A 27,034-nucleotide genomic window follows, 5' to 3' on the forward strand; every position below is an offset into this window, starting at 1 on the left:
CTATATCATTGTTAGTCATTCTCGCCGATGATCCTTACATTATAACTATTAGCGCATGTATTATTAGATGCTTACAGGAAGTTCTGCAAATGTATAGGTAGCGTGTGTAGGTTTATTGACCTTGACCCCCCCCAATGGCCTGCAGCCGAAAGGTTCACGTTCGCGTGGCGCCTGCGGCAGAAATTATGTACCACATCCTCCTCCAATGCTTGTGAACGGTGGCGCTGGCTAAGACTCCATGGTTAGTTCTAGTAGATAAACATAAATACCGCAGAAAGTGGATGGGAAAACCGCGCCGCGGTATCTCATTTGGTAAGAGCATCACACGCGTAATGCGAAGACTTGGGTTCGTATCTCCCCTGCGGCCAGTCGCTTTTTCATCCATTTTCACTTTCATTAGTCTATAATTTCTGTAACTCAATCAATCAGTACAAGCAATTTCCCCTATGCTGTCCTTCGCGTGTTTGTTGTCATACTTCTTTATATTTCCGGGCATTGTGACACTAGGCTAGAATTTCGTGTCCACGTGCTCGTATCATAAGTCTGTGGCCGGAAAACCTTTGCTTTGGCCGCTTTTGCTTCATAAACCATGCCATTGGGCTGCTAATTGCAGTAACATAGTTGCAGTAACATAGAAACGTAAGGCTTTGCTCAACGAACCTCCGTACTCGGCAGAATATATGCAAACAAACGCATGGGCTTGCCGTGGTATCCCTTGTGAGAACTTATAGGCCATCTATATCAAAATATTCTGATTTTTAAAATAATATATTGATCTAAGCAAAAAATATAATAGTAAATTGACAGATCACAAACGTAAACCAATCGCATTGATGTAAACGCGAAACCGAAGTCACACTTTTGGTTTCACACAAGACAGCGAAGGCGACAATTCATTACCTAACTTTCGCATGGCACAAGGTAGAAGAGTAATTGTTAGAGGAGTACATGGGTTTATACATAGAAAAGTAATTAAAATGCCAATTTTTGAAGAAAATTGCTATTTCACGATTGGCACCATACATGAAAGCGTCCTTCTGTCATATATGTGGTTGTAATGCTTGAAGAAATATAAGAATGCATCTGTCACTGCATGAGTCCACTCTCGCAGCGTGCTGATCAGAGGTGTCATTCCGAACGCGGCCTGGGGCTGCTCCTTCAGTGCGGGCTCAGGGGGTACAAAACCTGAGCCGTATAGGCGACGACAGAAATCCGCGCACAGGTAGCAGACTTCGCAACTACGTAACGATCCTGGGCGGAAAGGGACGTGTACGGCAGCCTGCATTAGTACACGCTGCAGGCTTAGAAAGTTCGCGAGGCTGGCGAAAATGACCGTCATCTGAGAGCGGGTCTCCTGTGCGTACCTAGAGGAAATCTCGTTCAAGGAAAGAACTATGAGTCGAGTTATATGCGTGCAGGTGTCTTCTCGCCCACCTCCATTTTGGGTGTTGGTAACAGCTAAGACGATGTAGTCTAACCTAGCCGAAAGAAGATCCTGGCTCCAGCAGTCACTACTGTAAAAAAAAAAAAAGTCATATATTCCTTGATTACGAGTGACTAAGAAATATATAACCGGGAATGCGAGATGTTCAACCGGGCTCTGTTCAACTGCCGCTTCCTTTAAAAAAAAAAGGAAGAAACAAATTGTCAAAATTAGCATCATGCACGCAAACCAGTGTAGGGAATATGAAATAAAAGCATGTAAGCAGACAAACTAAGTACAAAAATATTCGGCAAAGACTCTTAACACTGCTTAAGACTGCGGGAATGCGAAAACATTCCCACACATGAGGCAGTGCGCTCATTTTATACACCCATGACGAGGCGCCCCATTGGCTGCACCGTCACGTGCCCTACGACGCACACATTAGGCCCTACTTTTATTAGCCAGAACCGAGGAGCCGCCGTGGCGTCGGGGAAGCGTGCTCTTCTCGCACACCGGAGTCCCGGGCTCGATTCCCACCCATACCGAAGCGTAACAGATTTTCTTTACTAAGCCATCAATTTACTTTGTTTACAGGAACCTCCCTGAGTAGTTTGACGTCAATCCGGACATTTTTGCCGTGTTTTTATCCATTGCGCCGTCAGCCATTTCGGTGCCATCGCTCGGTGACGCCGGCAACGACGTCGTCGGTAGGATTTTCGCGTAAATGGGGTGTATAATGCTTTCGCATTAAAACGTGTTTGACGTTCTTCCAAAGAGCACGTTATCCTTTTCGCGCCGTTGAATTGTCGGCGAAGCTGCAAGTGTTTTCATGCCTCTGGTCTGCGACTCGGCGCTGGGGTGAAATGGCGGGAAGGAAGGGCAAGCGAATACACAGAGAGAAGTTCTTAGAGAAAATAGGCAGAACTGCCGACAGCACGCACGGCAACAGGCAAGAACGAAGGTATGCATACAGGAATACGGCACGTGTGCGTCTGGCGCGCCCAAGCGTCACGCTCTCCAAAGGAAGTATCCTGCGTTTTGCATTCTCCCTAATTGCCACTGCTGGTCTGTGCCATATGCCGCCTAAATGCCATCGCCAATTCTTCGTTCTTTCTCTGGCTTCTTTTCTCTTTCATGGCGCGCCCGCAGACAAGCCACGGGTGAGCTTGGCCTGGGGCAACCGGGTGAACCGGTCCAGCATCGTGCAGGGCACCGACGTGTACTTCGAGTGCGAGGTGGACGCCAACCCGCGGCTCATCGAAGTCTCGTGGCGATTCGAAGGCCACGAGCTCGCCTCGCGCATCTCAAACTTCATCGTGAGCAACCAGTCGGTGGCGCTGCGCGGCGTCCAGAGTTCCAACACGGGCCACTACTCTTGCGTGGCCGCCAACTCCGAGGGTGCCTCCGAGTCCAACAGGGTCTTCCTCAGGGTCCAGCGTGAGTCCGGCCGCTGCCATTAACGGCGCCCGCATTTTGCGATTATAAAGAAGGTTACGCTGTTGTCTGCTCAAGCGCTGCCATGCCTTTAATGTAAATCCTTCGAAGGCAGTGCGGTATGGTTGAAGAATGCGATGTATAGCTCATGCGCAGCCGCGACGAGGAGGAGGAGCACATTTCACTTACACACAGTATACGCGTTTCTAATAAGGAGGCGCTGGTAAACGGCGAGGAAGCATCGTGGACTGGCTTAGATGAGAGTGTTGTGTGTAGGACGTCAGTTTTCGAACCCGAGCGTCTAAATACTACGCAGCTTCATCTTAATAAGATATCGCTGCAGCGTCAGCCATGTGCGCCGTTACAAAACTGCCATTATCCTAGCAGATGGAAGCTTCCCTTCGGAAAAGATGTCTTACTGTGGGCTCTTCACTTAGCATTCTAACGTGTTACAAGATAGCCTTTACTCCAGGCTTTTACTTGCGATGCCGGAGTGGTGGATGTCAGAGCCGTTTCCGCCACTGTTGCAAAAACAATTAAGTCCTTCTCGTCGACGCCGCAGGCTCTCGGATCTTTTCGCTTCGTGTGTGGGAACCAGACCCGTCAAGTCTTTCCATTGGCACCTCTTAGTGCTCGAACACTCGGTTGACATGAAATTCATTCATTCATTCATTCATTCATTACATGGAATTCATTCACGACATGGAATTTATTTAATTTCTATGTGTTCATACAAAAAAAAAAGAATATAAATATCTCTCGTATTGAAGCTGTGTTGCCTCAGAACTTTTGTTCTCTCTTTTTTGCAGTGTAATAGGAGATAAGCAATATATGCTATTTAAATTCTTTAAAATTAGAATTCATACTTCAAACATTTAGTGAAACTAGGTTGAAAATTTCTATATATTCTCCGGAAATAAATTGGGTAAGAGAAGGTTATGTGTTTTAACTTGACCATAACAGGTCGCTGACAAAAAATATATATCTAATTGGCGTACTTAAGTTTCTTACGTACAAGCCTGCATTTCACTCGCGGTTGTGTTCCTGGTGGAGAAATTGGAGTATTTGGCGATTACTAAAGCTTCTTCTTTAAAAGAAATTTTTTAGTCCTCATTTTCAAAAACAAAAGTCGACCTCATTGTTCTGACAGCTTATTTCTAGAGAAACAGTGATCGTGTTTCACAATAAAACATTAAAGAAAAATAACCGCCTAGGCATTCCGGACAGATGGTTAACCAGCGAAGCTGAAGCGTGTGGCCCCAGTGTTTATCACCGGGTCAATCGCGACGGTTCAATTAACGACGGTTTTATGCTGCCAGATCCTCGATCGGTACGCAGTTGCTGCTTGCGCTCGGCTGCACGAGCCTGTTCTTGTGCCCGGGCTGCAGCACCGGCACTGCCTAGACGAGAACGTTTCCGGTTGTGCTCGCGGGGTTGCTTATGGAAAGCTGCCCGCTCCTAAGGAGTACGTATGATGCGTGGCCTACCATTTCGGAGCCGGAGAGAAGCTGCTACGCGAGCGCTTGGCTGCGACGAAGAGCAACGACGTTAGTACTGGCTCAGCTAATCCAACACCACCTCGATACCACAAAGCCTTTTCACTCACATCCATGACGTCATGTGACCTGGCCCGACTGCCATAGAGTCTAATGGGGATGCTGCCGAGTAGGCAATAGTGATTTTGACGTCACCGCTCTCATCGCGCCAGCCTGGCCAAGGGAAATTTCGGGCCAGGTAGCGTGACGTCATGGATTGCAGTAACGAGGCCTTGTGCTATCTAGGTGGTGTTGTCTAATTGCGCCCCTCTCATTCTCCCTCTATTTTTTTTTTCGCGCATGCGCTTGGGGTTGCCCCGGAGTAGTTTTCGGCGTACACCCGACCGACAAACAGACGGACGGATGGACGGACGGACGGACGAATTGGCTAGCCATATACAGTTCGCTGTAGAAAGAATGAAAGAAACAAAAAAAAAGCAGGAGCGCATTGTACAGTCCCACCCGCCAGGAAGAGGGGGCGTGCTGATGACACCTCCTTTCTTGGGAGTAATCACCTGTTGTATATCTAGCTCCATTTTCGCGAACTGGCGTGTTTCGCGATAGAGTGTGCGTTCACTGTGCTTATGGCCCAAGAAGAGTTAGCACAGCTTTACTATTATCGGGAAGTGTGAAAACGAATGAAGGTGAAGTAATTCTTAGAAAGAGCTGCCAACACTGGCTTGATTCTTAAACTGCAGACTACGTTTACAGTTCACTTGTCAGTCTTTGAGTTAACCTCCAATTTGTTATGAAATAGATATTCTTGTAAGCACGTAACTTACCTCAAGAAAAAAAGTTACAAAGTAACTGTTCAAGAAGTGCTTTTTATAAAGGAAGCGAATATGTATTTTGTAAGTTTTCTCTCGATAATTACTACGGGATACTATAGTGCGACTTCAGATACCATAGGGTAGAACAAATTGGATCTGCTATAAGCGGCGGATTTATTTCACTTCCGAAAAAACTTTGCGTGAACAAACCTACATGAGGTCCGTGAAGAAAGGATTCTGCAAAGAGAGCAGACCCGTCTACTATCTGCGACAAGAACTAAACAGGCCATTCATATCCGCGCGCGAGTGCGGTCACCAAAATGAATGTGCATAAAGCTTGAAACAGCATACACGAGCGCACTCAGTTACATGATTATGCACGACAAATATTGAAGGTCATTTTTGAGTGGGCTCCGTACTCTCACAAAGGGGGAAAGAATGTGAAACTGAAATCGCGATTGCCTGCAGGCTGAAAGCTTGAACAAAATGGGACACCATTTACCCTCCAAAACACATCAAGTGGGGAATAAAAGATTCAGCCTACCCGCTTCTTCAATCTGCCTTGTGCTGTTTTATCACACTTACTAGTCTGCGAAGGAAAATTGATTTGTCATCCTCGAAACACCTCCCCAAGAAAATAAGGCCCCATCCTATTATTTTAGGCATTATTACAACACCATTCGAAGTACGTTGTTACGACACTTTCACAATTACACACTGAGGGTCGCCTTTTTGCTCTAGACAGGTATATGTTTCGCGGCAAGTATCACTCTGTTCATAAGTCTGCATTGCTGTATTAGAAGTTTTTCAGGCCACAGGGATTATTATCAGCAAAATAAGAGGACATGTGGATGTAGCCTGCTCCTTCAAGTAAAACGTTAGTTGTAGATAACACGTAATGACAGTGGTTTATCTAAGAATGGAAGGACGTAACATACTACCAGTAGATTGCCTTAAGTACTGCGACGTGCCTTTTTATAGAAAAGAATGCATTACAGATATATAGGATTTATACGTCCGGCGGCCTAAAAAAGATATATCTTTGCCTGAGGTTGACGCTTAAGACGAGTTATTATTTTTGCCCCTTAATACGTTAACCGTGGGGGGTGTTTCCGTGCTCCATTTAATGTGGCGCAATCGCTGCTTCAAGCACCCCAAGATTAGTTCTCTAAATGGCATGTCGTTATGTTCACTAAACTGTTGGCTTAGTTATCAAGCGACAATGAACGTACATATTTAGTAAGTAGCAGATGACGTTCACTCTGTCATATCATAATACGGAGTTATTGTAATGATGTTCTCTGTTCACTGACATGATAAAAAGGAGACGTAAGCGTACTCACACGGTACCAGCTACTTCTCGTAAACGGGTAGTGCTTTCCACTTTTGTAGACTTATGCGCATAGTTTTAATAGAAAAACCCGCCGTGGTTGCTTAGTGGCTATGGTGTTGGGCTGCTAAGCACGAGGTCGAGGTATCGCATCCCGGCCACGGCGGCTGCATTTCGATGGGGGCGAAATGCGAAAACACCCTTGTACTTAGGTTTAGGTGCACGTTAAAGAACCCCAGGTGGTCCAAACTTCCGGAGCCCCCTACTATGGCGTGCCTCATAATCAGAAAGTGGTTTTGGCACGTAAAACCTCATCATTATTTTTTTGTTATTTTTGAATAGAAAAATTTGAAGGCCCAATCCACTGTGAAGGTGGATTGCCAGCGAAGCTGTTACCATATACTTAACCTGTTCAAGTCTAACGAATGAAATGAGTACGCCGAAAAATGGAGTGTATAATCATTTATTGCACAACGACATTCACGACGGCTTTAGGATCATTGTCGTATACATTCAGGTTTCAGGTTTGACAGTTGCCACGTTCTTCACCAACGTTAGGTCGACACACGAGTCACGGATGGTGGTTGGTAGTTTCTTTTCTGTGTAACACTTTAGTACAAACTCTTCGAAGGCAAAGCCTACGAACCACTTGTTTTCCTGTTTTGAAATATCGGCGTTAAAATCCCCCACGATGATAAAAGGCGTAGTGTTATCTCTCGCCAAAACCGCGAAGTGCGTTCGCATGAACCGCTCTACGTCAGCCTTGGAACTGCCCGGCGAAATGTACACAGTAAAGCTGACGATTCCGGGGTTTTCGCGGCACACACATCGCCGCAGTCGACCGGGTCAGACTTAAGCGTGTACGTGGTCACGCACGCTTTTTTGCTTGCGTAGACGGCGACTCCGGCAGAGGGGTTGTCACTTGTTGGGGGGCTAGTTGGTGGATTTTTCAAGAAGAGGGTTGTAGCGCTGAAAAAAGACAACACATAGCATGCGCCTGTCCCGTCTCGCTTGCTATGTGTTGTCTTTTTTCGGCGCTACAACCGTCTTCTCGTTGTCACTTCGTTTCGCGGCCGTTATTCCAACGTAACCGGTCACTTCAGCGACTATGTTCGTCCACGTTTCCGAGAGGCACAGCACCTAGACCTCGTTGAGTGGGAAGTCATGCGTTATATCTTTGGAATGAAGACCAAGCGATCTCGCGTTAAGAGAGGCAAGCGAGATCTAGTGCGGTTCCCGCAACATGGCAAGGCACGCCTTCGTGCCGGTGGCCAGGTGAGGGAGCCGAGTTTTCTGTGGACCGCCACGAAAGAATCGCCGGTTGGTAGAGGTAAACAGCTTCGCGGGAAAAAAAAAGAAACATGGAGACGTCTAAGCTTTGCTTTTAAGAGTGGAACGTGGTAGCATTCAAAGATTCATGGTTGCTTCACACGCTTCCGGCAACTGCAGCTTATGTAACCGTAAAATTTACCAGGAAACGCTGGTGGCGAACGCTGTGCTCGAAGGCGAGCCTTCTGATAAAAATGCGGCCTCTTGCGTGGGCCGATCCCGGGTAGAGCACAGCCGCGCCAAAACACTTGCATCATTTTCAGTCTTCTGTTAATGTTTCGGACGTTTAATATTTGAATCTGACAAGATTTAACATAAAAGGCATGCGCTGTTGGTGTTGCTGTTACATGTCATTTCCTTGTGGGCGGTCATTCTAAAATTACTAGGAATGACTTTGTCAAGGATGTAAGACAAGGTATGTGCAACTTCAGTGATAGTATGGTGTGGCAATATACGTACCCGCATATACCACATGATATATAGCAAGGCGCAGCGTGGCATATACCTAAATATATACGAGAATTTTCGCTCACGGGGACGCCAGCACCGGACGCCGACGCTGACACTGACACTGGATTTTCTGCGACCCGGGACCGTGAACGCTATCGCGTTAAATATTGTGGCAGAACCTATATCACTATGACTGTCAACGGTAATGCGTACTGAGTACTGAATCACTACATCGATACAAGATACTGCTACTGTCGAAACGAGTTGTATGTACGAGGCGTGTACTATAGCGAGACTCCTCTTTCGCGCTTTGCTAAGAACTGGCCACGCCATCAAGCGCCGCCGCCGCGAAGCTTGCGTGTGGTCTCTGAAATGCATGGCGCGGTTTAGCGGCTATGGTGTTGCACTGCTAAGCACGAGGTTGCGGGATCGAATCCCGGCCGCGGCGGCCGCATTTCGATGGTGGCGAAATGCAAAAACGCCCGTGTTCCGTGCATTGGCGCACGTAAAAGATTCCCTGGTGGTAAGAATTAATCCGGAGTCTTCCACTACGGCGTGCCTCATAATCAAATCGTGGTTTTGGCACATAAAACCCCAGAATTCCATTCAACACGGTGCGCCAACTAGTGATGCTGCCGACAAGTCCGCGCGTGGTCTATGGGACGAGAAATATAGCTTAAAAGGACGTCTTGTTGGGCGAGTTGGTCACAATTCATCTTGGGTACTATAGGCGCGAACACAAACACGACACAAGGAAGGAGACGGGACAGAGCGCCTGTCCCGGCGCTCTGTCCCGTCTCCTTCCTTGTGTCGTGTTTGTGTTCGCTCCTGGTACCCAAGAAGAGACGAGAAGCTTGTCCTGCTGCTGCGTGCGAACGCTGATACTTGCTTCCTCTCGTTCTGCACACCCAGCGACACATACTCAGTGACCCAAGTTGGCGAGAGGTTCACGGAGGAGCCGCATATGCCTAGTGCATTCATGGCGCAGCCCACTAAAGTGTTGGCGTCAACGACGTTCATTGAAAATCGGCACATATCCAGTGTATTTGTGGCGCAGCCTGCTAGTGGGTCCGGTTGCTGTACTTGAGGAACCCGTGTGAGGTGAGTTCTAGTCCACTCAGCATCGGAGAAATGTAAGGTATCTTTTTAGTCATTGTAGGGTTGCAGCTTCCGAGTGGCACATACCTAGGTACTCAACTGGGCGTCAAGTACGTTCATCGAAGAGCGGCACAGACGTACTGGCACATACTGAGGGAGTCAAGTTGGCGTCAAAGAGGTTCATTGAAGACCAGCACAGCACTAGTGGCACATACCCAACGCTCCAGGTCGGTGTCAGAGTTTCTTCGAAAAGCGGTAGCAATCCAATCCCGCGTCTGCAGTGACCCATGTCGACGTGAAAGAGGTTCGTTGAAGAGTGGCACGTCTGCACCCATTGGCACATAATCAGTGACCCAAGTAGGTCTGACGCTTGGTATCTAAACTTGTTATCTCAGTACAGCAGCCCGATGCGCTGGGAAAACGGTTGGGTACAAACATACATACAAACATAGATAGCCCCCAAAATGTGCGTGAAGTATCCAAAGAATTCTAACGCCGTAAATGTATCTGTGGCAGTTAGCGCACACAACAGCCTAAATTATAACAGCTAAATCAGCACAACAGCATTGCAACCAAACTCTTAATCGAACTTGTAATTCGATGTGTGCTCGTTGGCTGCGCCATGTGTGCGTGCAATGTGTGTTATTTTGTCCTAGCTTTTGCGCTGTAATTCGCCTTGACATGATCTTAAACGAAAAGTTAGGAACAAATACAAATTCATTGACATATGATGTGTAAACAGAAAATCGCATGAACACGTATATAGACACACTAGCGCGTGATCACAAGCCCGCGGAAATGCCACTCTTTTCAAGATAATTTTTTTCAAAGCTGTCAAAGCGCAATTTCGCCTGACGCTTCGTTATTTCTATAATCTGAAAGGCCTGCGATCCCTTGACATTAGTGAAAATTGAAGTCGGTGTTCTGGCGTGTTATGACGACGGCATTCCAGGAGGGATAATATGCGTCTTCGTCCGCATGGCCAGATTCGCAGTCGAATTTTAGCGCCCCCTGCCCCCCATTTTGGGAAAAAGGTGTTCGGTTTATGCGGTGTCGACCCATAAACTAATGGATCAATAAAGTGATGTACGTTTTTATTTTAGTAAGTAGAATGTTACACTCAGTATACTCATGAGTATAAAATAGATCGTAGATCCTGAAAATAAAGTCAGGCCATGCTCTACTACTTATATTGCTTGATATGTATTTTTGAAGACAGCGCTGATCATGTTCTGCTAGTGGGAGAGAAAGCAGCCTCCCGAGCTACCGCAGCGTTCATTGTTTTCATATACTTGTGCTGCTAAGCAATGTTAGGCGTTACCTGAGAGTCTAAAAAAATTATCCACTTTAGTGCCTCTCGTTCGGACGTTATGAACTGTACCGCACACATTATAGAGAATTCGGCTATCGACACAAAACTGCGCGCCTTACACACAGAGGTAGCGACATCTGATAACACTGTGCAACTGCAAACGAGGCTAGATAACCAGCTAAACCGAAAATTCCTCGCATAACGCTGATTCTCACTGTTCATGGGATCTGCATAACTGGTACTCAAACCAGAGAGTGCATTGAGGGGGTTTCTGGGAAAATGGGCTTATGAAAGCACATACACCATACATGGAGCTGCGAAGTGCCTATAACACGTGTTTTTGGAAAGATTGGACGCGCTTTGTAGACGATCACAAGGAAGAAGACAGGACAGGCGCCTGTCCCGTCTTCTTCCTTGTGATCGTCTACAAAGCGCGTCCAATCTTTTCAAATACAATGAACCAGCTTGCCCAACAACGCATTCTGCTATATAACACGTGTTGCTGCAAAAAAGCACTTGCCCAGCGTATAACGTTATAACGGCGGTAAAATTTTGCTGGACGTGCAACTTACGCTACAAAGCCTGAAATAATATTTGCAACCTGCGCTAGTATATGCAAGCAAAATGGTTTTTAGCTAGCTGCAGGCAAAAAACTGCAAGCCGATTAACCTTTTTCACAAATCCTGCGCACGGTAAGTTTTGGATACCGACTGCGCGTTTATATATGCGAAACATACTGAAACATTAAAAGGACTACCTGTTGAGCTAGCTGGTCTTGGGCTAGAGGGGGACATCGTTCTGCTCAGGCGGCGGCTGAGCGCAGCCATGCGGGCTTTATTTCGAAAGCGATCTGTGGTGGGTACAAAGTCTGGGGGCACCGAGGGCTGATGGCTTGGTCTGCGCTGCGTGCTCGCCACTTAGTGTATGTTGTAGCGAGAGGCAGCACGGAGGGCACTTCGCTCGCTGCTTCTTAGCCCCGAGAACGAACTACGGGGGCCCTGCTAGCGCCGCTCGCGTGACGTCAGGGCAAGGACTCGCGCCTGTCGTCTGCTACAGTTCGGGCGTTGTCCGGGCGCTTTCTGCAGTGTTTTCGTTTGTTCGCCCTCGTTCTCTCTGCTTGTATACTTATGGCGGTCGTCTCAAATATATTTTTATGACGTCTTCCTTTGCGAGCATTTATTCAAAGAGCTAATTTCTTATACAACAATGCAGCTCTCAAAGGCAACGCTACAGTGCCTGCCGAAGGAGCGCTGACCAGCCCATTGCGGGTTTTTCATGCGTGGATGGACAATCGCAAGAACATAGCATATAGGAATCCAGTTATGATGCCATACCTGCCACGGTGCAACAAGTATGCCATAAACGCTGCCTATATATGACTTCTACAACAGTTACGTTGATTTTATTCCGCTAAAAAAAGGTTTGCTCACGACGAGTAGTTCATGGTATAATATCGAACTTTTGCATTTCTTCACAGAAACGCTCGGCAGTAGCACTCTTAACTAATACTGCAGTTTAGATTCTGCAAGAACCACTTGTTTCTTTAACTGCTTGTCAACATTAGGCGGTTCTTCACGTGTTTATTTTAAGTGGCGGAAATTTGAAGTAAAGTTAATGAAGGCTTACATCTATTTACAGAATACAAATAGGAATGTACCAATATATATTTCCTTTTCCGTGCTACACGTTCAACTCACTTGAGAAATTTACTGGTGCTTGTTGCTTGAGGGATATACGAATCGGTTTGGCGAACTGACACAGGCTACTCGGCCCAATTTTTTTAGTGAAATATGCCTGTTGGACCGCATGGCTGCAGCCAGAAAGAAGTCGAAGCGTCAATCACTAGTAGTATGGGACATGTTGAAGATATCGAAATTCCCCCCCGGTGGAGGTTCAGAAGTCAAGTGAAAGTATATGCAAGGCTTGTGGTGCTTTCTTTATGAATGCTTGCGATTGGATTGGAGCAAACTTTATTTAGCCTACAGTTGGGCAAGGTTCTCTTTTATGTACTGTTTGGATCCCACCGATGGCATCGGTTGTTGGGAACTCGGCGCTGACGCCCGTGGTTGTACCTGGGTCGCAAGCCCCAAGGGTAGCGTTGGCCTGGCGGCCTGGGGTACAACTGGAAGCATCCGAAGGTCCCGGCAAAGCATGAGTCGACTGGTAACAACAAAACAACTTGTTTATTTTAACATCGCAAAGAGTTGGCGGTCAGGTTGACCGAAGTAGAGAGACGGGAGAGCACTTTACTCAACAGAAAAAATCGGAGCCCTCCTTTTGGCGTCCGGGGGCAGCTGTTTTTATACTCTCGCAGTTGAGGGCAAGAAGGAACCCCTCAATAGACGAGCACGTGATTGTACAATGGGCTAATGGTGACGCACACTGTCGTAGCGCCGCCGGTCGGGCACAAAGACTGGGAGGAGAAGGTAACTTCGGCTCTCGTAGCGCCTCTGGTCGGGCACAATGACTGGAAGGAGAGGGTGACCCCCTGCTGTCGCATCGCCGCCGTTCGGGCACAATGGTACATACACTCACACACGCACATGAAGACACGTGGCATCGGAACATGCCTGGAAACGCCTGGAAACGCCTGGGGGGGAGCGTTGCGGCGACGCCGAACGGGCCAAAATGTCTGCCGCCCCGCCGCAGTCGCGCCGGCAAAACCGCGCGTCGCAGGCGAAACGCAACAGACCGCCCCGCCGGGGGAAGGAGATCCCGATGGACAGGGGACTGCATCCGCTGTCCGGAGGGATGTCGCTCGATGATGCTCATAACCGAAGTCGGGCGTCCCTCGACGTTTCTTGAGCGCAGCGCACAGAGAAGGCCTCGTTCTCTCGTTCAGGTTCGCACGGGACACTGCAAAGTGACTTCGGGAGAGTTCACATTTTTGTTCTCGTTCCCGGCAAGCGTTAGAACTACGCTGAAACTCAACCGCTCAGTCAGCAAGCACGGCACAACCCTCACTAAGCCCTGCCAGGCTCTTTCCCCTTTTTATACCACTGCCTAGTTCCTTACAGTAGTCTAGCATCACTCAGAACGCGTCCACAAATTGGAAAATTGCACTAGAAAGCATATCATCACTTTGAAACACTAAACAAAAGCAATATGTTAAAAAAAATCCTGCCTCAGGAAGAAAAACATCAGTAACAAACAATTTTGAGGCTGATTCCTACGTTAGGGGCTTCGACTTAAGCCATCGGCGTTACCGTTGAGACTCCCCTTTTTGTAACGCACCTCAAAGGAATATTGTTGTAAAGCGAGGCTCCAGCGCAGGAGGCGGCCATTTTTGGGAGAGATGGTCTGCAGCCATTGGAGAGGGCAGTGATCCGTCTCAATGATAAACCTCGAGCCGGCTAGATAGCATGACAATTTCTGAACGGCCCATACGAGACATGCACACTCTTTCTCGGTGGCGCTATACGCCTGCTCACGACTGGTCAGCTTACGACTAGCATACAGGACGGGGTGTTCTACTTCTCCATTTTCCCGTTGGCACAGTACAACGCCCATGCCTCGCTCACTAGCATCGCATTGAACAACGAACCCTTTTGTATAGTCTGGCGATCGTAGCACCGGCTGGCTTGTTAGGGCACCCTTTAGGGCGCTAAAAGCTCTTTCCTTTGTCTCGTCCCAGACGACTGTTTGAGGCTCTGACTTTCTTAGAGCATCCGTCAGGGGAGCCGCGATATCAGAGTACCTGGGGATGTACCTCTGATAGTAGCCGGCGACACCTAAGAACGACCGAATATCGGTCTTTGTGCGCGGTTGCAGAAAGTCTCGCACAGCGGCCACTTTTATTTCAGAGGGGCGGCGACGACCCTGACCAATCACGTGACCGAGGTAGACAACCTCGGCCTGTGCTAACTGGCACTTAGGAGCCTTTACTGTCAAGCCCGCTTCGCGCAGGCGGGTTAGCACTGCCCGCAAGTGTGCCATATGCTCAGACCAGGATGCGGAGAATATCGCTACGTCGTCTAGATACGGTAAAGCGAATTCTTGCTGTCCCCGCAACACTTTATCCATGAGGCTTGAAAAACAGTATGGCGCGTTCTTCAAACCAAAACTCAACACTTTAGGACGGAATGTTCCCATTGGTGAAATGAACGCCGCATACCTACTAGCCTCTTCTGTAAGTGGAACCTGCCAATAACCCCTGCCAAGATCTAGGGTGGAAATAAACTGAGCGCTACTAACTTTCTCAAGGCGCTCCTCGATGTTAGGGATCGGATAAATTTGATCCTTAGTGATGGAATTAAGCCTGCGGTAGTCGACGCAAGGACGAGGTTCCTTGCCCGGTACCTCAACTAAAATCAAAGGGGAGGTATAATCACTCTCACCTGCCTCAATAACACCGAGCTGTAGCATTTTCTTTACCTCAGCCTCCATGATATCGCTCTGGCGGGGTGACACCCGATACGCCTTGGATCGTACTGGCTCTGGGGAGGTAAGTTCTATATCATGAGTAAGTACAGAAGTCCTACCAGGCCTCTCAGAGAACAGACCTTGAAACTCTTGTAATAGCTGGTGTAGTTCGGTTTTCTGCTCGGGCGACAGCGGTGCTTTACTGATAAGGTCACTAATGACTTGACCGGTGTCTTCCCTGTTCGTCACTGAGCCTAGTCCCGGAAGCTCGACCGGAAGCTCTTCAGGAACGTTTACCATCATGCACACCACTGCTTCCCTTTGTCTATAAGGTTTGAGCAGATTACAGTGGTAAACTTGCTGTGCTTTCCGCTTTCCTGGCAGACTTACCACGTAGTTAACGTCCGACAGTTTCTGAACAATTCGTGCTGGGCCCCCCCACTGCACGTCTAGTTTGTTGTTTAGCGATGTGCGCAATATCATGACCTCATCGCCCACCTCAAAACGACGGGCCCTGGCTGTCCGATCATAATAAACCTTGGCCCTCTGCTGGGCCTTTGTCATTGCTTCACCTGACAACTCCTGTGCCCTTCTTAAGCGTTCGAGGAGCTTAAGTACGTACTCCACCACGACTGGGTCGTCGCCCCTACCTTCCCACGATTCTCGAAGCATGCGAAGCGGAGATCGAAGCGAGCGACCGTACACCAGTTCAGCTGGCGAAAACCCCGTAGCCGCATGCGGCGCGGTCCTTAAAGCAAACATCACCCCAGGCAGACACAGCTCCCAGTCAGTTCGATGTTCAAAACACAACGCTCTCAACACGCGCTTCATGACGGAGTGGAGCTTCTCAACGGAATTCGACTGTGGGTGGTACACTGAGCTGTGTAGCAGCTTTACCCCGCACCTTTCGAGAAAAGTTGTCGTCAAAGCGCTAGTAAACACTGTGCCCTGATTTGATTGGATTTCCGCAGGAAAACCAACTCGCGCAAATATGGACAGTAGTGCATTGACTATCTCAACTGAGCTGAGTTCTTTAAGCGGCACTGCTTCAGGGAACTTTGTCGCTGGGCAGATCACAGTCAAAATGTGTCTGTACCCCGTGGCTGTTACCGGCAGAGGTCCCACTGTATCAATAACGAGCCGTCTAAAAGGCTCCGTAATGATAGGTACCAATTTCAACGGCGCCCTCGATTTGTCCCCTGGTTTGCCCACCCGCTGACAGGTGTCACATGACCTCACGAAGTGGTCTGCGTCCCGAAACCTCCCTGGCCAATAGTACTCTTGCAAGAGACGGTCCTTAGTTTTCTTAACTCCTAGGTGTCCGGACCACGAACCCCCGTGTGACAAGCGCAACAGATCCTGACGATAGCATTGAGGCACGATCAGCTGATCGAACTCCACTCCTCGGCGGTCTAGATACTTCCGGTACAGGACTCCACCTCTTTCCACAAAACGCGCAGTTTTCCTGGCGATACCTTCTTTGACATTGCAGCGCACGTTTTCCAGGCTGCCATCCTTTTTTTGCTCGGCTATCAAAGCCGACCGGCTGACTTTTAGCAACCTATTAAGTCCGTCTGACGTAGGCGCGATGAGCAAATCAGTAGATAGCTCTTCTAACTTTCCCGCATCGGGATTTTCCTCTCCGGTATCGGGTGCCTTTAACGTTACAGACTCAAGTTTATTCAGTTCGCGCGTGCTCTGAATATCAGCTTGCTGCGCCTCTGACCCTTTTTCGTTGTTTGATAACGTCGGCCCCGCAACTACCGCCTTTGCAGCGAGCTCCCGAACCTTCGAACTGGTTAAGGCCTGAACACTAGCTTCACCAAACAAAAGCCCCTTCTCGCGCAGGAGGTGATCGGACCTGTTTGAAAATAGGTACGGGTACTGGGGGGGCAGCATAGATGACACTGCCGCCTCCGTCTCAAGCGCTCCGAAAGGTCCTTCAATAAGCACTTTTGCTACCGGCAGACACACGCTATGAGCTTCCACGGCTTGCTTGATCCACGCGCACTCGCCCGTGAACATATGGGGTTCTACGTAAGACGGGTGAACTACATCCATCGTAGCTGCGGAATCGCGAAGCACTCGGCACTCTTTCCCGTTCACGAGGAGGTCTCGCATGTAAGGCTCGAGAAGCTTCATGTTCTCGTCAGTGCTGCCCATTGAAAAAAACACAACTTTTGGTGTTCTTTCCGGACACTGCGCCGAAAAGTGACCCGGCTTCTGGCACGTATAACAAACGCGCGCTTGCCTCATCTCGAACCGCTTTCTGCGTTCGGCTTCGGCTGCCGCCGTCTCCTTAGGTTCGGTCGCACTGCTTCCACTCGCATCCGCACTACGCGTGTTCCCCTTTGCTCTCATGGGTGTGAACTTCGGCCTCTCAAACTTCGAGCCAAATTCACCCTTTTGACCGTCCTTAGCTCCTCGAGCCCGACGCGTCACAAACTCCTCGGCTAGCTCAGCGGCTTTAGCCACCGTACAAACGTCTGGCCTATCCAAGACCCAGTATCGCACGTTCTCCGGTAACCGACTATAAAACTGTTCTAGCCCGAAGCACTGCAGAACTTTATCGTGGTCACCAAACGCTTTCTCTTCTTTGAGCCACTCCTGCATGTTTGACATAAGCCTATACGCAAACTCTGTATATGACTCACTTCTGCCTTTCTCATTTTCCCGAAACTTCCGACGGAACGCCTCCGCAGACAGCCGGTACTTTTTTAGCAGACTCGATTTTACTTTGTCGAAATCCTCTGCCTCCTCTCTATCCATGCGAGCGACTACGTCGGCCGCCTCGCCGGGTAACAAAGTGAGCAAGCGCTGTGGCCACGTTTCCCGAGAGAACCCCTGCTTCTCGCACGTTCGCTCAAAGTTAACCAGGAACAAACCAATGTCCTCTCCAAGCTTAAACGGCCGCATCAGGTCAGTCATTTTGAACAATACGCGTTCTCCTGCACCGTGTGCCTGACTTCCATTACGAGCGCGTTCCATCTCTATCTCGAGACGCTTCATTTCCAACGCGTGTTGACGGTCGCGCTCTTCTTTTTTCTCTTGTTGCTCTCGCTCTTTCTGTTCTTTACGTTCACGCTCTTCTTTTTCTTTCTGTTCTTTACGTTCACGCTCTTCTTTTTCTTTTTGCTCTTTAAGTTCGCGCTCCTGTCTTTTTGCAGTCTCCCTCTCCTCAATGGTCTCAAGGCATTCCGACAGCTCGTCATCCTCAGCCTCTAACTCAAGAATAGCCTTTAGCAGTTCAGGTTTTCTTAGTTTGTCTGAGACATCCAGACCCAACTCTCTTGCAAGCTCCAACAATTTCGGTTTGCGCAACGACTTCAAATACATGGCTGCTCTGAATGCTGCTTTCTCTACTGCTTACTATTGTCTTGCCGCAAACTAACCCGGCAGCAACGACAACCACAATTACCAGCTCTGTTTCTGACACTAACAAAAGCCTGGCAAAGCTCAGAAGAAGAAAGTCCCGCACTCACCAAACCTCGCAGCCAAGAGTCCAGCGCAGTCGTTCCGCTGCAGGCAACCAGTCATCACACAGGGCTCGTTGCACTGCTCCCGGATCGTCGTTGAGCTGCTCAGCATACAGTCAACTGCATATCTTCGCTGCTGGCCTCCGTTGTCGCGATCTCACCGCTGGCAGACAGTTGTTTGGATCCCACCGATGGCATCGGTTGTTGGGAACTCGGCGCTGACGCCCGTGATTGTACCTGGGTCGCAAGCCCCAAGGGTAGCGTTGGCCTGGCGGCCTGGGGTACAACTGGAAGCATCCGAAGGTCCCGGCAAAGCATGAGTCGACTGGTAACAACAAAACAACTTGTTTATTTTAACATCGCAAAGAGTTGGCGGTCAGGTTGACCGAAGTAGAGAGACGGGAGAGCACTTTACTCAACAGAAGAAATCGGAGCCCTCCTTTTGGCGTCCGGGGGCAGCTGTTTTTATACTCTCGCAGTTGAGGGCAAGAAGGAACCCCTCAATAGACGAGCACGTGATTGTACAATGGGCTAATGGTGACGCACACTGTCGTAGCGCCGCCGGTCGGGCACAAAGACTGGGAGGAGAAGGTAACTTCGGCTCTCGTAGCGCCTCTGGTCGGGCACAATGACTGGAAGGAGAGGGTGACCCCCTGCTGTCGCATCGCCGCCGCTCGGGCACAATGGCACATACACTCACACACGCACATGAAGACACGTGGCATCGGAACATGCCTGGAAACGCCTGGAAACGCCTGGCGGGGAGCGTTGCGGCGACGCCGAACGGGCCAAAATGTCTGCCGCCCCGCCGCAGTCGCGCCGGCAAAACCGCGCGTCGCAGGCGAAACGCAACAGTACCGACGAAGCGAATAGTTATCCGTTCGTATAATTAAAGAACGCTGGATCGAGACATGGTGAGACATGGTGCTTGAATTTTCCTTTTCTAAGCAATCTAAGCTGCGCTGTAGTAGCTCGAGAATACTTTAGCCATTCAAGATGGCGCTGTAAAAAAATGCTTTATGGTTTCAATTCGAAGTTGTAGTGAGCTGGTGTGTTTCGCGAACATAGCGTGCCTCGCCATACCGACAGTCGATTGCTACCGTTACGTGATCAGGGGTGTGCCATATTGTCGCTAAAGGCTACTGAAGGCCACTATGAAACATTTCATCACTTTCAATTGATTGGCTCCCGATCTTAACGAAACTTTTCTCTCAGGTGATTGCTACTATGGTGTTTCTGAATTAACTATGTAAATACTCTACATGACGCGCCGTCGTGTTAGCAGCCATGAGCAATTCGTTTTTTGGAGGCCTGTTTCAGAGGGGGATGAAAGTAGCCGCAAGCTTTTTCATAAGAAATGCGCGCCTAACAATTTTTTTACGCATTAATGAATGGGCATATTTGAATAGAACAACACACCAGAGTAATAAGAATCATGATGACAGCTTCGCTGGGCAGTGTCTTTCTAACATCGGATAACATGCTGACGCCAATTACCAAGATTTTTCTTCCATGTAAAATGCAATGTCTCTCATAGCTAAATACTAAGGGAATGTTAAGTGTTTAGCGAGGCATCATACACAACTTCGCGTGTTGAATTTGCAGACATTCTTTTTACGCAAAATTTACCGATAGACATTGCGCATATATGCATTGCAAAACCAGTAGACCACTTTAACGCCATAGCTTGCGATATCCGAGCCGCAAAATTTCTCGACTCACGCGCTTTTGAAGAAGCAACTGTGGTTAAGGCATGACAGCTGAAAGAAGCCGACGTATCCTTCAATACGTACGGCTCGAGCTACCCATACCCCAAGCATACACGAAGCGAACGAGCGCGCGCGGCAGCCGAGCGAGCCGGAGCGAACGGCGTCCTGGCCGTGACGTCACTCGCGAGAGGGCGCCACTCCTAATTCTCGCCACTAATTGCCGCTCTTCCTCACGCCAGCGTTTCAACAGCGAGTGTCCGCAGTCCTCAAATGAGATACGCTCATGTTATTGTTAAGTTAGTAAGCGAACGTTTACAAGTTTATACGGCCGATAAAACTACTGTCGTTACTGCGTAAAACTGTCTAATATTTTGCTATCGCAATGATAATTCGCCTTTAAGGCGAAACTGTGAAAAATTTTCAAGTAAAAGTTTTTGCGCTTGTTTACGAAAGCGGTCGTTCAAGCAACGTTTGGTTTGGTCGATATACATTCTATAGCAAGACGTAGGTATATCATAGGCCACACCTATAGAATAGTCAACGAAGGGCTTCTCAAGCAGCAACCTCGTCTACTTTCACAGCAAGTACGAAGGCACAGCTTAAAAAGCTTAATGGGCGAGAAAAAGAGTTGTAAGTGGTACTAGCTCTGCCCCGCCTACTTTATCACCTGGATTGGCCGGTGTTGAGTACTGTATGATAAGAAAGTAATGGAATCAAGTGAAAGGGAGCATTACATTTTACGGGCTTAGTTTCTGTTAAACATTCCGGAGCGAACTCCACGAGTGCCCATAAATGACAGCAGATCTGTGTCGGGCATCCTTTATGCGCCTGAAGCTGAAAGTCAGACCAGAGTGGGGAGCACGGTCCCTCTCAACCAATGGGTTTTTAGAGCTACGAGAATTCTGTCACGTGGCCAGAGAGAAGGCCAATCTCGCCCCGCGGTGCCTTTGAAACGTTGAGCATTGCATGCCTTGGAGGGTCATTCTAATGGAAGAATTTTCCCAAACGAATAAGGGAGATTACAAGTTTTAAGCGTGCCATATGAACAACAGTATTAGACCCAGTAATTAAAAAAGCCGAAGCATCGATTGCGACAGCAAATTAGTAGACAGCCATGCGAAGTAACCATAGCAGTTTTCTCGGCCGTATAAATATGGAAGAATTCGCTTACTAACTGAAAGAAAATTACAGGGTCTCTTAAGATCTCTCTTAAGAGGTAAACGGCGAAAGCCTACTCTACCTCCCCTTATCAATCGCCTCTTTTTCTTTGTCTCTTCTCCTTCTCTTCTTTCTTTTAGTCATTACTGCTCACTATAACAAGCATTTTTATTCATTTGTGATGAATTGTGGTAATTACAAGCCGTCATAAGACATGTTGGTCATTTCATAGTCATTAGTAGTCATTACAAGTCATTTCAGTTATTATTATTCATTACTGGTCATTAATAAGCATTTTTAGTCATTTGTAATAAATTGCCGTTACAAGTTGTCGTTAGACATATTGGTCATTTCATAGTCATTACTGGTGTTTACAAGTCATTTCAGTCATTATCAGTCATTACTGCTCACTAGTAAGCGTATTTAGTAATTTGTAATCGATTGTGGTCATTACAAGCCCTCGTTAGACATATTGGTCATTTCTGAGTCATTAGTAGTCATTACTAGTCATTATTAATCCTACCAATCTCTATTATAACGTTATCATTCAATAACTGTCATTATCAATTAGTTTTCATTCTTTAATCTTTCTTTAATCTGTCTTCATATGGTGTGATGCCGCTTCGGCGGACACTATGGCGGTCAGTTTTGCTGACACAAACTTCACCATGAGCCGAGAAAGGCTTTGGCCTTCAAAAGCACGGTGTCAGCGCGCACAAGCAGACATGAACACATCACACTCGATGAGCGTGGACATTTCCTGTCAAAACGTAAGGAGTCAATACATAAGGAGGTCCTATAGTCTTTGACTATGGGACCTCCTTATGTATACTACGCACATGCAATTATCTGTATTTTTACTAATAAATAAATAAATAAATAAAAAAAAAAGAAAAGAAAACGCTGGACACTGGTGCGAGCAAGCGCGGCACCAGCAGCAGCGAGCGAAGTGACATTCTTGCGGTCTGTCGCTTCAACGCAAGAGCGGGGCGAACAGCGCAAGTATGAGTCGTCTGCAGATCCCTTTCAACATACGGCCTCTCTCCCCAGACATTGCCTCCCGGCTTTCTTCCTCACGCGGCGTGCGATATTGAGCTGCGATCGGCAGTTTCCTTTGCGCCCGGTCACGAAATGCGCATTTGCTGCCGGAGCACAACGCCGTGCCCGGTTCCGTCCCTCCCTCTCTCCCTCACGGCCTTTCGCGCGACGGAAGACGGCGCGTTTGCTCTCCACTTTCGCCGTCGCCCGCGCTAAATTGAGCCGCTGATCGTCGGCATCTCTAGCTCTCTTTCACTCGCACATGCAGTTTACCACGAATGACGACGGGGTTATCGCCCTTGGACTTCATAAGGAACATCACGACGACGGCAATGCCGATGGCAAGAATGCGCCTGGAGTGTCTATATATTTGCTATCGCGATAAAATATCGTTCGTAATATTTGCGAATTAGCTGAACAATCACTGAAATTTGTGGCAAAGCTTATTCTCACCTCTCATTAAAACCCAGCTACCAATTCAAAAGGGCACGACCCTACCTATGTAATATGTAATAACTATATGGTCGAAATATTGAAAACGTTTTATTTTTGTCGCGTTTAGAGAAAGTCGTGCAACCTTTGGGCAGTAAAGATGTATCTGTGTCGTGCATACGCCACACACAGGTTACAAGTGTATTACAAATGCTACGAATTTTGGAACGTGTGAAAGGGTTACAAAGTAAATTTAAAAATGGGCCTGTCTAAAGCAGTAGATTTCACTTGCAGATCAGCAAATATTGGCGTCTCATTGAGACATGAGGCACACTGAGCCTGGAAATGACGTAAATAACTTTGATAACAGCATTGCCAACGTCCAATTTCTCGCAGAGCTCCGTGTTCCGCTGCAATCAGTCTGCGGCTTTCATCTCATTTGGTCTGAGGTGAAACATCCACAGCAGCTCAGCTAGTAGCTTTCGTTGAATATTTGTTATTTTGTTTCATCCCCAAGCAAGTGACTTAACGCGGCGCCTCCAGGTACACCAAGGGCCGAAACGGCATACTCAGGCTTTAGTTATTTTCCCAGCAAGCAGCAGCGTGCACACCGTACTTGTACATGCCACCTCTTAAATTAAAACGCCTCAAAGGCTTCCAATTTATGCTTGTACAGCTGCATAGCTCGTTAAATAGTTTTCGTCGAAGTTAGCTTCTCTTCAGTAACACGTTATCTGAGGATAAGCTCGCGTGAGTGACTCCCTCCTACTTTGTTCAAGGAATACTGCTTTGCAATGGATATATTTACATTTGCTTATGAGCAAAGGAGCTGCCATGGCGGCATAAATATCGCAGTAGGTAAGTTAGCAAAAAATGGGGTAGGAAATACAGAAATCAAGCTAGATTAGCCCATACTGAACACAGGTGCGTCCGATTCAGAAACTGGCTATCAAGCGATTAATATCACGACTCCGGATGCGCGCATGCGTTAGAATATCTGATGCGACGTGCGTGATATTCGCAACTAATTTTTTCAGTTCGCGATATTCAACTACTCCGCCACCACTGCAGTTGCGAAAGTTGTAAGCCTATTTGGGCTTTATTGAAAGGGCGCTGGCAACCCCTGTGGCTCTGATCGCATCTTAGTTTGAAGGTACCCCGAGCCCTGAAGCTTCACCACGCTAGCTGAGCCCAACCTTACTCAAGGCCATTATATGTATGTTCGGACAAGCTATACCGTCTTTACAAACGCGCGGCAACTATTAGGTATACGTGAAGATCCCCTAGATGATGAGGATGGTGGGAGACGATGAGTAATCTGCCGCTGAAAACGTGGAGTCGAGAAAACTTTTGTGATGAGGATGACCAGAAAAGAGACGAGTGGTTGTGCTAGACAAATTTATGAAAGGGGCCCTTGTGTCGCAGTAAGAAAGACTTCATTGACCCTGAGCGACCCTTGCTGGGTCGACCACATGTTTGCGTCATTGCACAGAACGATATTGTTGTAGTTATACACTTGTTTTTTTTTTTTTCGACAGCGAGAACGTATGCTCTCAATTGTATATTAGCATGTATTTGCCGAAAGCACGTGCATCAAATTGTGATTTTCGTTTGCTTCGGTTTTGTTATATTGCCTTTTGCTCGTATACATATCGGTGTACATGGAAAGGGCAATCCGTGTATTCAAGGACATGTATCAAACATTTTTATCTTTTTCTTCAGCATCTTTCATGCTTATACAAATAAATAAAAATCGTTATTGCATTTTATATTCGGAGTCTGCATATTCTGGTTCAACTTGATTCGAATATTACATTATATTCGAAAGCCCCGTCTTATTAGGCAGGCTTGCGTGCTCGCCCCGCACTTTACTTACAATATCGAAAGCTTAGTAAGTGGGTGATTTAACACGCCCGCAAAAAAAATATCGCCATATCTTCGTTCTTAGTTGGAATAAATCATACCAAGACCATGGAACAGAACCAACGAGTGCAATTGAATGAACCTAAGCAAGGCTCAGGTCATCGTCGAATATTTTTTCTGTTTGTTTTTGATCTTTTCCATCTTCTATTAAGCAGATTTATACTTCTAGCTCGGGAAGCCTATATGAGTATTACTGGTTTCTCTAAACCTACAAAGCAAGCCATGCGTCACCCTAATATTCGCTGAAAAGAGGCGGCTTATTAGGAAAGGCATGTAACTTTTGAACACCAGCGCCACATTAAGAGAGAAGTAAGCTATCTTGACACTCTACCATGTAAGCTTATTTAATGTACGTCAAAACAAAACTTGTCCAGTGAAAAACGCCTGCCCCGAGCGTTCTATCCAATGCAATTACTCAGCTCAGACTGCGCCTTCACTTCTAGTTATTTCTGAAACCCCGAAACGGCAGAGGCTTAGCTTTTGCCTGCGGAGATCGCTGTCCATGCGAGGTATTCAGACTTGGCCGATTACATAACTCTTGCAGATTACATGAAAAGTAATTGACTTGGGAGTTCCTGGGCCACCGCTGCCATGTCTAACAGGTAGCAGAAATATGACCCCGCTGACCCGTGACAACATCATACTCTCCCATCAGTTGCTTTGTGATGCTACGGTGCTGCGAATTTCTGTATGCATTTCAAATTGCAAAGTCTACTAGGTCATGAGACAGCATATTTGTCCATATTTGAGAAGCAAAAAAAAAATCGTTGGCAACTCTTGGTCGCAGGATAAGAGAGGGGGAGAGCAAATGGCCGGTTTGATCAATTGTGGGTCAAAGTGGCGGAGGGCGTTCAAGTTCACAAATGATAAAACAAATAATATAAAAAAAGAACTTGATCTGTGAATGGGACCAAGGGCTTGGCGGTGAGGGCAGGCGGGGTTGTCGCAGAAATAATTCAGCGTCTTTAAAGAGCGACAGTCAATAAAACTTTTGCTTTTAGATGAGAGCAGCATTTAAATACAGCATCGTTTGCGTGCTGACCGTGGCTTTGCAAGCACTATCTTGTCCCCTTTACGTGTGCCTCGGTACGTAATGACCCCGAAAGTCATGTACACGCTCGTAATCAAAAGTCCTAGAAATGCAGAAATGCAGAAAGCACGTAAAATCTAGTTTGGCTTTACTTCTAGGCATACGAAAAACCGCCTGCTTCTTGGCCAATCCCTCATAGTGGGTATGTGCCACTGTCTGGGACACAAGACAAGACAAGACGTGCGCTGGGTGCACGGTGAGGAACCTCAGGTGGTCAAAATTAATCTGGCGTCCCCACTACGGCGTGCCTCAAAATGTAATCATATTTTTGGCACATAAAGCCCCAGAATGTAATATAATTCTAACAAAAGTCATTTCTTCCCACGCTCTAGCTGACGAGTGGCAGTACCATTGAGTAAATGAGGCCCTACGCAAGTAGTTCTAACTTTTATGTAAAATAAACACCTGCAGCTTGAAGTAGGTACGCACTTATTAGCATAATAATGGGCCGGTATAATATAACAATTCATTTCAGACGATTATATTCCTTTCTTATGATTCACCGCTCAAGAACGGACGATTGTTGTCACAATGTTGGCGGAGCGCCACTCAGAGCACTGACGGGGCTCTAAAAAGGAAAATAATTGTAATAGAATAGTCGTGATATCTCAGCCCAGATCGAGACCTACTATTTATGCAAATTTTCTAGTGCAGATTGCTGGATGTCGCCCTAGGTGCTGTCCAGTTCACATCAGTAAGAATTGGAGTACAGTGTCTCCAACAGACCTACTACGAGTGTATATGATTGAAAGCATCAGTTGACAGGTTTGTTAGTTCCACCTCAACATTTATCACTTGCTCAACAGGGCACGTTTACGAAAAGAAATGTCACAGGGCGTCATCGTTTTGATGTTCCTGTAGCCATTGGCACTTACAACTCGCTTACTTTACCTCATCAGTGTTTTTATCGTTGTTATCTACCATACCTCCCATTATAAGCCGCACCGGTGCTGCCGTGACTCGTTTAAAATGGTCTTACTGATATCGGATAGAAATGGGAATGCACTCTGTGGAGAGCTCTCAAGAAGTTCTGGTCTTGCGAAGCTCAAATTCAGCTGTAGAGCCTTATTCCAAGAAGGGATCTCGTAAACGCGGCTTTAAAGAATCTCGCAATGGCGTTGAAGAGGTGCAGCAACTGTGGCAGCCAGGCCATCTGAATATT

The 27,034-nt window shown here is 47.4% G+C and overlaps 1 protein-coding gene across 1 annotated transcript in view; it reads left to right on the forward strand.

Annotated features, from left to right (window-relative positions):
* The window catches only part of LOC142557237 (synaptogenesis protein syg-2-like), a 140,598-nt gene that overhangs the window by 99,602 nt on the left and 13,962 nt on the right, over nt 1–27,034 (forward strand). Inside the window, exon 6 of the mRNA XM_075668978.1 lies at nt 2,576–2,863. Within this exon, the coding sequence (XP_075525093.1) occupies nt 2,576–2,863 (288 nt within the window). The remainder of the gene's footprint in view (nt 1–2,575; nt 2,864–27,034) is intronic.

This window comes from Dermacentor variabilis, chromosome 1, assembly GCF_050947875.1.
Source record: "Dermacentor variabilis isolate Ectoservices chromosome 1, ASM5094787v1, whole genome shotgun sequence".
NCBI classification, from domain to species: Eukaryota; Metazoa; Arthropoda; class Arachnida; order Ixodida; family Ixodidae; genus Dermacentor; species Dermacentor variabilis.